At 39.9% G+C, this 13,856-nt stretch overlaps 1 protein-coding gene across 2 annotated transcripts in view; it reads left to right on the top strand.

Moving 5' to 3' along the window:
- Positions 1 to 13,856, top strand: part of DNAH11 (dynein axonemal heavy chain 11) — a 176,720-nt gene that overhangs the window by 113,247 nt on the left and 49,617 nt on the right. For both annotated transcript variants that reach the window (XM_089533095.1, XM_089533096.1), the window contains 4 exons: positions 875 to 1,108; positions 3,040 to 3,186; positions 11,932 to 12,045; positions 12,863 to 13,006. In XM_089533095.1, coding sequence (XP_089389221.1) covers positions 875 to 1,108; positions 3,040 to 3,186; positions 11,932 to 12,045; positions 12,863 to 13,006 — 639 coding nt within the window. The remainder of the gene's footprint in view (positions 1 to 874; positions 1,109 to 3,039; positions 3,187 to 11,931; positions 12,046 to 12,862; positions 13,007 to 13,856) is intronic.

Here is a 13,856-nt window from a genome sequence, read left to right as displayed (position 1 = left end):
CATCCAATTATATAATCTATTTGGTTTTTATGTTGGCCATCTGGAGCTGTCCATGTGTATAGCCTTCTTTCTGGTGTTATGAAAAATGTGTTAAGCAATGAATAAGTTTTTGGTTTCACAAAAATCTGTCAGATGCTCACCTTCTTTATTTCTTTTACTAATTGGAATCTGCCTACTGTTTTTGATTCTTCTTTGCTTCCAACTGTTGCATTTCAATCTCCAATAATCAGCTTGATGTCCTGTGTTGGTGTGCTGTCAATTTCTTCTTGTACTCCTTCATAGAATCTATCAGTTTCTTCCTGTTCTGCCTCTATGGTTGGTGCATATACTTGAATTACTTGAATTATGGTGATATTCACATGCTTTCCATGGAGCCTTGCTAAGATGATTTGGTATAATTTTGCATTGTATCCTGTGACTGCTTTTGCCACATCTTTTCTTAGTATGAAAGCCATTCCATGTTTTTGTATCTTTACATTCCTTGAGCAGAACACTGTGTATTAGTCTGATCGAAAGTGGCCTATCTGTATTTAAATAAATAATATAAACTCACCTGATGAGCAATTACCAGTTGATTTCCTTTCAAAACTCCTTAAAGCCCTATGATGTTTCTTTGGAGCTGGTGTTGATATAATCCCCCTGTACTTCTACTGTATGTCAGCGCCGATAGCTCACCAATATCCCAATTATCAGTTGGCCTCATTGTCCCTTGTTAAAATAAGAGCTTGTGTGTCAGAGTGCGAGTAAAATGTGCAGAACAGAACTCCTTGATTCTGGGGACCTGAGTTAGGAGAATTTTTGGTTATATGTCCAAACCACTTGATTTTTCATGTTTATGATTTAAAATTGCCTTCTGTATACTTTATGTTTTCAGCCACAGTTTTATGACACCATTTGCTATTTTATGGGCTATGCCCATACCAGTGTGAATACGATGAGTATAAAGTTTCAGCAGAATGAGAAGAGGTATAACTATACAACTCCCAAAAGCTTTCTGGAACAAATAATGCTTTATAAGAATCTCCTGGAAAGGAAAATCCAGAAAATGTCTCAGCACAAGGAACACCTTGTTAATGGCATTCAAAAGCTGAAAACAACAGCGTCTCAGGTAACTGTAATACTGTAATTTATAACTTTTGTGTGCTACATTATATATAATTAAGGGATGGGAAGCACGTGGTCATCCAGATGTAGTTAGATTTGAAGTCCTCACCATCGGCTATGCTATCTAGGCATGTTAAGGGTTCAATAAAGCTTTACAATCCCCACCACTGTTATGGTTAGAAAGTCCCAGAACTCAGCTATATAATTGGTGCTGTTCAGATTTTTTTCAAACATATAAATGAAATAAATCAGAGAGAGAGAGAGAGAATAGATTTAACAATGCAACAGTGTTCATTTGGTGGTAATTTTGAGAAAACAAAAAATAATGATCACATGGCCCTTAAAGGTGAACATACATTTTAGTCTTTAAAGCTGCGAGACATGCTTTTGTTGAAAGAGCCTAACCTGGGTTCCCACTAGAATCTGAAGAGACTGATTCCTACCAATTCTTTCACACAAATTTGCCTAATTACTTCTTATTGCTATAACTGTTATATGTCCCACATGTCTGAGATATTGGAGATTATCACACACACTCTATCCCATCTTTTCTCTGATGGGATACACACATGTTTAATTGTCAATAAATCCCATCCTTGAAAAGCCGCGGGATAAGCCTGGGTTGCATATGCCCAGCCACAGGGGAACGTGGGAAGATCTGTTATTGACAGTTAAATGTGAATGTATTCTGTCAGGGAAAAGATGAGATAAGGAGCTTGTGATCATCTCCAACAACTAAACTGGTAGTTGTCATTATTGATTTCAGTGGGACTTCTACATCCAGGCTAAGTTTAGAAATAAAGTTCTCAGGGGCTCGTGTTCCTCATCTTGAAATATAAGGAAATAATTATCCCACCTCCCACAGTTGAGTTTGAAAAAATTTGCCCATGTTTGAGGGAACAAGGTAATATCCCAGAAGTTCTAAATATGTCTATAAAACATTTGCTTGTATGATTATGTATATCTGTTTTTCTTGGAAGTATGTCTAAGAGTATTTATTTTATTTTATTTATTATATTTATTTGTATCCCGCTCTTTTTCCAGGACTGGGACTTCACAGCATTAAAAACAGTACAATTAAAAACATTTTTTAAAAGTACATTAAAAAGAAATTACAGTATTACAGTATTAAAACAGATAGTTATAAAAAGAATAAAACATATTTTAAAAAGATAAAACTTTACATAGAGGGGAAAAACTGTATCAGATTTTTAAAATGGTCCAATATCCCAGCCTATCCTTATAACAATTCATTAAACACCTGTGTGAACAGGTAGATCTTCACCTGCTGGCAGAAGGCCATTAAGGAGGGAGCCATTCTGATCTCTCTGGGCAGGGAGTTCCAGAGTCTAGGGGCAGCCGCTGAGAAGGCCTTCCCTTGCATCTGCACTAACCGTGTTTATGATGTGTTGGGATGGAGAGAAAGGCTTCTCCAGAGGATCTCAGAGTCCGAGCCAGGAGAAACGGTCTGCCAAATAGTGTGGACCTGAGCCATATAAGGCATTGTAGGTAATAACCAACACCTTGAATTGTGCCCGAAGCAGCTTTATTTTGGCCTGTTTGTACAGGCCCTGGGAGACCAGGGTTTGAAGCCCAGCTCAGCCATGGAATCTTGGGTGAGTCTCATTCTCTTAGTCTCACAGAAAGGCAAAAGTAGCTCTCTTTGAACAATTCTGGTCACCGTAAATCAGACATGAAACACATAACAATAATGATGCCCTCCATCAGATAGCTTAAGGAACACTGCTCTATAGTATTAACTTACCGATAAAGGGAGAATGTTCAAATTGCTACTTGGGTCTTCTTGTGTTTAATAATCATGCATACACACATGTACACATTCACTTCCAGCTGCTTAATAGCCACCTTGTCAGTTCTAAATATGCTTTCTAGTAACACATGTTCCAAACTAATGCCTTTGCTGCCCTGTTTTAGGTGGAGGACTTAAAATACAAACTTGCCTCTCAAGAGGCAGAACTGAAACTGAGAAATCAAGATGCTGAAGCTTTGATTACTAAGATAGGGCTGCAGACTGAGAAAGTGAGCAAGGAAAAGGCCATTGCTGATGCTGAGGAGCAAAAGGTCAGTGCAATTCCACAATTTAGTGTTGTTGAGCTATATTTAGCACAGAATAAACCTTTGTAGGTGAACAATTTTGAACACCTACCTCTCCAGGGAGCATAAAATCTAAAGAATTATTATACTTACACATGTTTCAGCATTTCACACCATGATTACCACTTGACCTTTCTTTACATTATGCATTTTTCCAACCTTTTAGCTCTTTTAATGATATGAAAGAACAATAAGTACTGAGCTCATTCAAGCATATAATGGATGGGGAACTTGAGAATCAGGCCAGTATGTAATACAGTAAAGGTCAGGGAGTCATCTCTGAGCACTTCAGGTTTTTAAAGGCTTTTGATTCTTAGTTCAATTGAACAACTCAATTGTTCTTCAAGTCCATTCCTCTGACTTGCAAGCTCATTTCCAAGTTTTGCATTCTATGATGTACTTTCTGAGCTTCAGCATTTGCTGCTTCAGTCTGAGGTCCTTTTCTTATGCATGCTGAACCCATGTTTCATCATGAAATCATTTGTATTTAGCTTTTGGGGGGGGGGGTCGAGCTTTTACAGAAAACTAGGCACAAACTGTGCTTTTAACAGTAAATCGTACATTAGTTGTAACACTGTTCCCCAACATTGACTTCTTTTGCACAGAACAATAAGACATGTTTCCAAAGATTACTGGTTTGTTATGAGCAACGGTAGATGCAGTCTGTGCATTTCCACTTTGTTTTTCTCTTATATTACAAACCTGAACCAGGATTCTGGCTTCCCTTCCCAAACCCGGCAAGATACTAAACAAACAGCAAACCCTCATTTCCAAAGGGAGTTCCAAAACTGGAATCCTGGTTCAGACAACACATGGAACAAACATTTCCTAGTCTGTTTGTTATGGTAGAAAGAAGAAGCAAACCCAGAAGGAATGTCCTGCATACACCAGGATTGTCAGGAATTTTGGAGTTTGGTGGCTTGAGTTCAAAGTTGTTGGGACAAGCAGAAAGGCACCTATATTTGCATATGCTCTCTTCTTCTTGATCAATATCCTGTGAAACCTCCTCCCTGCTGCAGGTCCTAAATCACATGTACTGTGGCTTCTTGGAAGATCCTCCAATAAGGAGATCTTTGTTGGAAGGTATACCCTAAAGGCACCAGATCCTGTCTTATCTTGGCTGCAAAGCAGGGTCAGCCCTGGTTAGTACTAGAATGGGAGACCACCATGAGTGCCAGGTTTTGTAGGCTATATTTCAGAACTGGTGAAACCACCTTTGGCCTTTTAGCCCAGCCCCCCAAAAGCTGTAATACCAACTTCTGTTTTAGTGAAATATATCTGTGTTGCACTTTTTCAACATCATCTTACTGCTCTTTTCAATTTGTTCCTGAACTTGCCATGCTGTTTAGGGAATGCTGGGAGCTGCAGTCCAAAAAGTGGTTTTTCCAAGCCCCCCCCCTTTTTTGGGGGGGGGACTGTTAGCAGCACAAAAACATGCAAGAAGAGCACACAAGGCAGAAATACGAATATATTCCATATGGATATCTTACATGTAGGGCTTATAAAGCAACAACATGGGGCAATATTTTACACGTAGGGTTTATAAAGCAACAACATTGATTACCAGCTTCTGACTGGCTGGGGACACATAAGACAGGCCTATATAGTCACCCTAGGTCTCACTAGATGAAAGCCTCTTCTGAGCAGGGAGAAAAATCTCATGGCTGATGACTGTCATGAGACAAGCTGCTTATTGGTAGTGGTGTCTGGAGAGGAGGAAGACTGAATACCACTCACACTCTTCTGCAGACATACTCCCCACAATCTTGGCATGCTATTTGTGGCCATGGTGCTTCATACTCAACACTTGGGGCTTAGACTGTTGGAAGTACATTTGGGGTCTGCTGTCACCAGGTCAAAAATACATTATTTGGGGACATCCCAAAGCCTCTGCCCCTTTCCCAGGACTGGAATTTAAATCTACATATATAGGACATCCTGTATATAACAGGATGCCTGTGAACCCTACTTAATACAGCATCTAGTTTCAGAGGGAAAGTGAGTCAGAAATTCAATAAAGCCATGGTGGTTTGGCAACTTCTAAGATCTGGAGGCATTTTTTCCCCTTTAAGACCTGCTAGCTTAATGGAGTACCAATAATGTCAAAAAATGGTAGTGGAGAAGGAACAAACTTGAAGTAACTGGAAGTCCATTTCTGAACAAATAATCTTTCATGTTCATTTCAGGGTGGGTGCTGCAACTAGTTTTGGTGAAGATGGCCTACCTGGGCCGTCGGGACCTTGAAACTGTTGTACATGCTTTGGTAACCTCTCGATTGGATTTCTGCAATGCGCTCTACATAGGGCAACCCTTGTACCAAACCCGGAAGCTTCAATTGGTGCAGAATATGGCAGCCAGACTGGTCGCTGGTAGTTCCAGGACAGACCACATAACACCTATTTTAAAAGATCTCCACTGGCTACCCATTCGCTTCCGAGCTCAATACAAGGTGTTGGTTTTGACCTATAAAGCCCTAAATGGCTTGGGCCCAGGGTACTTGGAGGACCGCCTCTCCCCACACAATCCGCCCCGCACACTCAGAACATCTGGGACCAATTTGTTAGAGGTCCCTAAATCCCATTTGGTGAGGACCTCACAGAGGGCTTTTACTATCGCCGCCCCCTCATTGTGGAATAAGCTCCCTGTAGAGCTCCGTTCCTCTGCATCTTTAGTTTCTTTTAAGAAACAATTAAAAACGCATCTATTCCAGTTGGCTTTTTCACTTTAGGTAATAGTGTTTTTTCTCTGCTCCTTGCCCTCTGTTTTTCGACCCCGGATTAGTGCAATATATTGTCTTTTTCTTGCCCCTAGTGAATTGTGATTTGTATAGATTCCCATTCCTACCCCTAGTAATGATGTTTTTAAACTTTTTATATTGTGATGTTTTACTTGTATTTTATTGTTTCTTGTCTTGTAAGCCGCCTTGATCATGCAATTGGAAAGGCGGGATATAAATAAAAATTATTATTATTATTATTATTATTATTAAGATATTTAGGAGATGCTGATCACCCCATAGCCACTTTGCTTTTTTTAAAAAAAGGCATTCCAGGAGTCTGAAAGCATGAAGGATTACAAAACCAGGCTTGGGGAACACATGCAACCCCACATATCACTTTACATTTCTGTACCACTTCATAGTGAACTCAGAACTCTCTAAGAGGTTTACAATGTGAAAGCCAATTGCCCCCAACAAGCTGGGTACTCATTTTACTGACCTACTAAAGGATTGAAAGTTGAGCCAACCTGGGCCCTTCAGGTTTGAACTCAGAATGTTGTGGCTGCAGTACCGGCATTTAACCACTGCACCATCAGGGCTCCAGGGCCCTTTCCAATCCCTGCTAAAATTTCTGGACCATTCCACACTATTGAGCCTATAATTTCACTTTAACTGCCATGGTAATTTCTTTTAGAGTTTAGGGAAGGAGTATTCAAAATCCTCAACAAGAGAGCTCTGCCATCTCATCAGACCACAAATCCCACACTACAAAACCCTTTCACTCTATAGAGTGAAAAGGCCCCACGTTGCCAAAGGTTCTGTTATCCTAGGTTAAAATTTAATTTGACCCAGTGAAAGGTGAGCCCTTTCTCTCTATTATTATTTCTTATTGATTTATTTACTTATTTGATTCATTTATATCCCATCTTTCGCTCAATAATGACACTCAAGGCAGCTGGCAATATGTTTAAAACAATACAGATTAAAACTATACAAAACTTTCAGTAAAAGTATAAATATAAAAGTTAGTTAATTTTTTTATAAAGTTAAAAAGATTAAAATTCATTAAAAGACTACATACAAACCTTCAAAACAGCACTGCACAGCATTAAAAGCCTAGTCTGGTCAAATTCTAAAACCCTGATGACATAGAAATATTTTCACTTGCTGATGAAATGAGAGCAAGGACAAGGCCATCCTAGCATCCCTAGGAATAAAGTTTCAAAATCTGGGAGCAGCAATCAAAAATAACGTTTCCCTTGTTCCCACTACTGAGTCTGAGAAACTGGTGGGACAGAGAGAAAGGCCTCTCAAAAAGATCTTATAGCTCTAAGGGCTCGTAAAGGAAGATATGGGCCTTCCAATAGTCAGACCGAGGTCACCATTTTTTTCTTACATAATTCCTGAGCAAAGAAAGCAGTATGTTCTTACCAACTGTGCAAAGGCCTCTTGTCACCTTCCTAAGGACAAATCATACAGACGGGAGCTATTCATTTAGAAGATCTAAATCAGACTGGAGCTTTACTTCCATTGTAGTTCTAGACAAGATGTGACCCCTCACCACCTCTCCATACTTCCTGGACCATCCTTTTTCTAGCCAAACAAGAGGGGGGATTTTCTCTCCAGAAAGCTCCCAGGAGTGTCACATCACCTTTTACATAGGTTGCACTTGGCAGAAAATAATGAGCCAGTGTATTTCCAACCACTTCTGGTATTTTTTATTTTTGTCATTTTGGGGAATATATGTAGCTCCTGGACAATGCCAAACAAGAAAACTGACACTAGACCAGCCACAGTTGCTCTTCTTTGGAACAGTGGAACAACAGTGTTGTATTGTGTTATTTCATTGTCTAACCCCATTTAATATTTTAATAAGTACATGTTTTACTTTTGGACTATGTTTGTTTCTCACTGTTAATGTTCTTCAGACAGAGTGCATGAATCTGGTAAGTGCTAAGAGAAGGCTGGGCAACCCTCAAGACATTAGATTCCTGATTCCGTAATCCTTGACCCTTGGCTAGGTTGGTTGGATCTTGCAACAGCTGGAATCTAACCAACCTCACTCTGAAAATTAAAAATTTACTGGTACATGTACAGAATCTAATTTTTTCATTTTATTTTTAAAACATGTCCATGGTGAAACAATTTTACAGTGAAAATGTTTACATTTAATGAACTAAGGGGTGAAATAGACTGCCCCTTTGTACCACTTTCCGGGCAGCTTGGGAGCATTGCATTTACACAACACAGTCCCCCAAGACACCCGGAAGCCAGCTTCACACTGCCCGGGTGCCCACACATGGGCCAACTTCCTGGCACATTGGCGATGTGGCATTTAGACACCACATGCTGCAGGCGTGCCTTAAAGCCAGCTTCCAGATGCAGCGGGGTCCAAAAGGAAGCTTTTTGCTAGTGCAAAAAGGAGTGGCTACTTGCCACTGCTTTTTAAGCAAGTAAAAATGTGGATTGGGGCTGTGGCATGTGGTTGCCACAGCCTCAATCCGGCTTTGTCAGAGGCAGCCCTTTTCGCCCTTAAATTTACAATAATATTGTGGTATTATTCCACCACAGTAATATCTCCCAATCTGTCACCTGACAGCAGCCATACTATATTGTTCTAATGGCTTTAGGAGGAGGATGGAATGCTATTAACACATTACGAAACATTTCATTAAGCAATTAGATTCAGTATGTGATTACCATGAGATAATGACCACTTTTGGACATTTTTCAAGCATGCCACTATTTTTCATGGACTTAAAAAAATTTCAAATACTTTCCCGTCTTTCTTTACTTAAACATTTTTTAAATAATTGAAGAAATCTTCAAGATTATCATTAATTCGAAGTTGCCTTAAAAGGTTTAAGTCTACAAAAAACTTTAAAAGCTTAAATTTACAAAGATTTATCTACATTTTTTTAATTAAAAGGGTGTTAAAAACCAGATGTTCATATTTCAGCAGTATGGAATCGTAAGTATTTTTATACAACCCATTATAAATACTTTATTAGCTTTAAAAATAAGAGAAAGGGGCAAAACAGATCGCCCCTTTGTGCCACCATCCGGCCAGCTTCAGAGCATGGCATTTTGACATTTGCCAGCTTCTGGGCACTTTGGTGGCAGAGTGTTTACATGCCACACACCACATGAGTGCCTTAAAGCCGCAGCGGGGCAGGAAAAACTGGCTTTTTGCCTGCACAAAAATGGACAGCAATTTGCTGCTTCTTTTTGCACTAACAAAAAGGTGGATTGGGGCCATGGCATCTGCAGATGCCATGGCCCCAATCTGGCTTTCTCAGGAGCAGCTCCAAGCCACCCCTTCAGGGTAGTCTTTTCTGCCCTTAAGTTAGTTTTTCAACACTTATCATCAGATATATCTTATAAATGATAAAAGAATTCTAAAGGACTCAAAATTTCACTTCTACTTTGATATTTTAATGATTCAATAATTTTTACCTTTTTAAATTTATCCATGTACAACATAGCACGATTTCTTTTTCAGTAGTGTTTTTCATTCCCTCTTGAAACTATAGTCCACATTTAGGGAAACTGTAGGTCACGTGCAACTCTTTTCTTGTATCCATTCCTACATCTAATTGTCCAGTCAACCTTTTCCCCAGCTGATTCACTTCTTCATCATTGCCCAACGTTCTCATTTGCAGAAAGATGTAACAAAGGAACTGAACAGACCGCCCAAAAAGAGTGGATTGGGGCCACCCCAGAGCTGCAGCAAACAGAGGTGTGCAGTCCCAATCTGTTCCACCACTGCCCCAAATAGAATCGGAAAAGATCCACCCCTTTTTGGGCCTGTAAAGGGCTGGCTTAGGCACCCCAGCACAACCCAGTGCGCTGCGAGGGCATGCGTCATTAAAACACCATGCCCCAGGAGCGGCTTGAAGCCCCCTGTCTGGTTGGCTGGGCATCTTCTGGGCATCTTGGGAGCATGCGCCATCAAAACGCCATACCTCAAGCCACCCGAAAGCTGTCTTTTCCAGGCTGTCTGTTTGGCTTCATATAGACAAACTGAAGTAGGTTTAGAGAATGGCAATAAGAGTAATATGAGGTATGGAGAACAAAACATGTGAGGAAAGGTTGAAGGAGCTGGTCATGTTCAGCTTCATGAAAAGAAGACTGAGGAGTGACATCACTGCAGTCCTTAAACAGCACTAGTGCTGCCGCAGACAGGAGGGTGCAGGCATATTCTAATCTGTGTTGCTCCAAAGGTTAGAACCAGGTCCAATGTTTTTAAGTTACAGGAGGGCAGATTTCAGTTGAAGATTAAAAGGAACTTCTTGATAGTAAGAGTGTCTCAGCAATGAAACCAATTGTCTAGAGAGATGGTGGGTTCTGCTTCTCTGAATATTTTCAAAAAGAGGCTAGACAGCTACCTACTCGGGATGCTCTAGCTAGAGAACCTGAATTGAACAGAGGGTTGGACTCAGTAGCCTATAGGGCTCTTTACAACTCTTATGATTCTGGGACTGGGACTGGAAACTTCTGAGTAGCATAATGAAGTAGTGGGCTCCTTCAGTGGGTGCCTCCCTTGCCTCTTCTCCCTGCTTCCCAGCTAATTGGTACAGGACATAGCCAAAGAGTGTGCACAATAGTGTACTTCTCCGATGCTTCCTGCTTGAGGTCTCTGATGGGATTATTCCTTAGTCAGTGTACTCTTCAACTGTTTTATCACCTGTAGGATGAGAAGCATGGGGAAATGTGGACTGCTGAGATCCCCAGGTGATCAGTGCACGTTTTGAGTGTTCTCAGTGTTCATCAGATGGTAACTGTATGATGAGATTTAAATGTATGAAGTAGTGAGTTTTATATATTCCTCCCCAATGCACTAAGATTTTTTTTTTGGGGGGGGGGGGATTAGCTGAAGTGTATGGGTGTGTGAAGGCAAGGCTAGGCCCTGCCCAATGCTACTTCTAACCAAGGTGACCAAGCAATTTGACAGTTAAGGTATCTCATTTTGATTCAATGGAACTTGAGAAGATTCCAGTATGAATACATTCATACTGTGTTCTAGTATGATTACATTCTTAAGGCATATATCTGCATGTCACCCTCACAGATACTATGGGTATATAGTAGGGAACAAAGCTGATTATGCCTGTGAGAGACAAAAATGAGGAGAAAGAGCTGGCTCTAGGATACCGATTTATATTTCTTGTAACTATGGGAGAAGAGATTTCAGTGTTGACATTTTGTTGGTCAGGGGAAAGTCTATGGCCCAACTTCATGTACCATTTTAACTGACATTGCATAGTGCTTGTAAGGCAGGTGACGAGTATAATGTCATTGTGGGCTGATGCCAGCTTCCACACACAGTGATCAGGAATGATAATATTATGCAATATTCCTTCCCCTGTGTGCCGACCATTCAGACTTTTGGAAACAGCTGTACTTATTTTCCTCCAGTAGACTAGTCATTCCATGCTCTTGCAGCTGTTCCTCATTCAGTTTAGTCTCCAGTCCTTTCACCATGGAAATTTCCTTCTTCTGGACTCATTCCATCCCAGTGTCCAGAACATCGGACAATACACCAGAAGTGGCCTGACCTGAACATAATTGATAATTCACATATAATAATAATAATAATAATAATAATAATAATAATAATATGTTTTATTTTTATACCGCTTTTCCGAGGTGATCAAAGCGGTTCACAAAAATTAACACATCATAAAAACAATTCACAAAACCCAATAAAAATCAACAACGTGCAATAAAGACAAGCAAGATGGCGGTCAGGAGGAGGGCTTGTCTTCTTAGCAGGCGGAGGCCTGTTGTTGCATAATATTTTTACTCTATATTATTCTTAACTCCCAGAGGTCTGTCATGAAATGGACCAGCTAGGTTTTTAGAAATGTTCCAGTTTCAGGTGCTCCCATTGACTATCTTCCCTCATTTGTAAACATGCAGCCTAACTCAAACCCAGTCTGCACTGAAGTCAGCCTCATAGATACCTTTGAACACTATCTTTATTCTAATAGGTTGTTGCCATCCAAGTTGAAGTATCTCAGAAACAGAAAGAGTGTGAAGATGACTTGGTAAAAGCTGAACCTGCTCTGGTGGCAGCTACTGCAGCTCTAAATACACTTAATAAGGTAAGAACCAAATTGCTGTATGGTTGTTTCTGCTGTGTGGTCCATTGACTTGGACAGCATGGTGGGAGGGACTGTTTTGTTTTGTTTTGTTGCAATATGGCTTCTCACTTTTAAAAATTGGCACTCCTAGGATATTGGGTGGGTTATATTTGCTTAACTGTTGTTGTAATATGATTAACTTATGATAGTTTAATCACACTAAAACTTTAGTAATGGGAAAGCATATTTAGTAAAAAGGGGGGAAAAGAGGCAGACAGAGGTGTTCTATGCATTTGCCCTTCCCAACTAGAGTAGAACCACCCAGTGAAGGGAATTTAAATAAATGTTAATTTAGCAAGTTCCTGTGGATTCAATGTTCTGCGCTAGCTGGGACTAACAGTTGTATTTGGCCACTCATCTGAAAAAATTAATACTTTTTGTATTAGGATTTAAGCAGCAGTTTCAATTTTGTGTTATGTAAACTTAAATCGATTCTGATTTGCTTGTGGTTCACACTTGCACGGAATTGATTTATCGAAAAAGAAGCAGAAAAAATCAGTGTCCAAAAAATGGGTTAAATGGATCCAGAGCATGGCCCCTCTTTTGGAATCGCTTCAGCAATTCAGATTAAGTGAGAATCATGGTTGTTTAAACCAGTACGAACCGAACCATGATCTGGTTTAAAAGGTAGTGGGAATGAGGCCCTAGTCATCTTTAACTCTGTTTTTAACAAAGGAAGGGTTGGCTAGAACATGCTACAGTGTCTTGATATCTCTCATGCTCCCATTGCTGAATGTGACTGTAATGATGCTTGTTTTTGTTTGTGGCTGTTCTTCAGGTGAATCTTTCTGAACTCAAAGCATTTCCTAGCCCACCAGTTGCTGTGACCAATGTTGCAGCTGCAGTAATGGTCCTACTAGCAAGTAAAGGGAAAGTGCCAAAAGACCGAACTTGGAAGGCTGCTAAACTCTTCATGGGAAAGGTACAATTTTAATGTACTGAGAGCTAATGTGTGCTTTCTATATTTAAACAAGATTGCCTGAAATCCTGTATCAGAATTGGTGGTGGTATATGCCTTCATATTGCCTGCTGACTTGTGGTGACCCAATTAACTCCATAGGGTTTTCTTAAGCAAGGAATACTCACAGGTAGTTTTGCCTGTTACTTTCTCTGAAATATAGCCTCCAACACTTGATGTTTGTTGGCAGTTTCCCATCCAACTACAACAGTGGAAATCTCCATATATGAAGTTATACATTAATTTTGCTTGTACTGAATGGCAGCACTGGGTAGTCAATTGCACAGCTAAATACACTTCTGCATGTGCATTCACATGAACAGTGCCACCATATGACATGCTAGTTCTGCAAACATATGACACTCTACTTCTGTTGCATTGGACAAAAATGCCCAACTGCTTCCATAGCATCTCCTTCTCTTTTTTTAAAAGATAATTTGTCTGCAGATATATTGGCTAAGCAACTAGAGTCCCTGCAGGATGCTTAGGCAAAGTCCTCAGACAACTGAAGGTAGTGGGTTTATTTTTATTATTCATTGTATTGTAAAAATTAGTGCCATGAGCAGGGAGGCATGCTCATTCACAAAGCAATGGAGACAAAATATTACCATCACCTTTCTGGCCCATCTCTGCAGAGGTAGACATGTTCATTTCTTCTTTCAAGCAAAAACATACAAGAGGTGCTTACTTGTTTTAACTGAATTATTTTTAAGAGCTTATATCTTTTTTAATTGAATTGTATTCTTTTATTGTGAATTATTTTAATGCTGTAATAGTTTAATTCTATTTTAACGCTTACTTTTTGTATGTTTTT

Source organism: Sceloporus occidentalis, unplaced genomic scaffold (assembly GCF_023333645.1).
Source record: "Sceloporus occidentalis isolate IW3139 unplaced genomic scaffold, rSceOcc1.0.p SCAF_7, whole genome shotgun sequence".
Lineage (NCBI taxonomy): Eukaryota > Metazoa > Chordata > Lepidosauria > Squamata > Phrynosomatidae > Sceloporus > Sceloporus occidentalis.
Note: the sequence above shows the minus strand (reverse complement) of the source record. Positions and strands in the feature narration are given on the sequence as shown.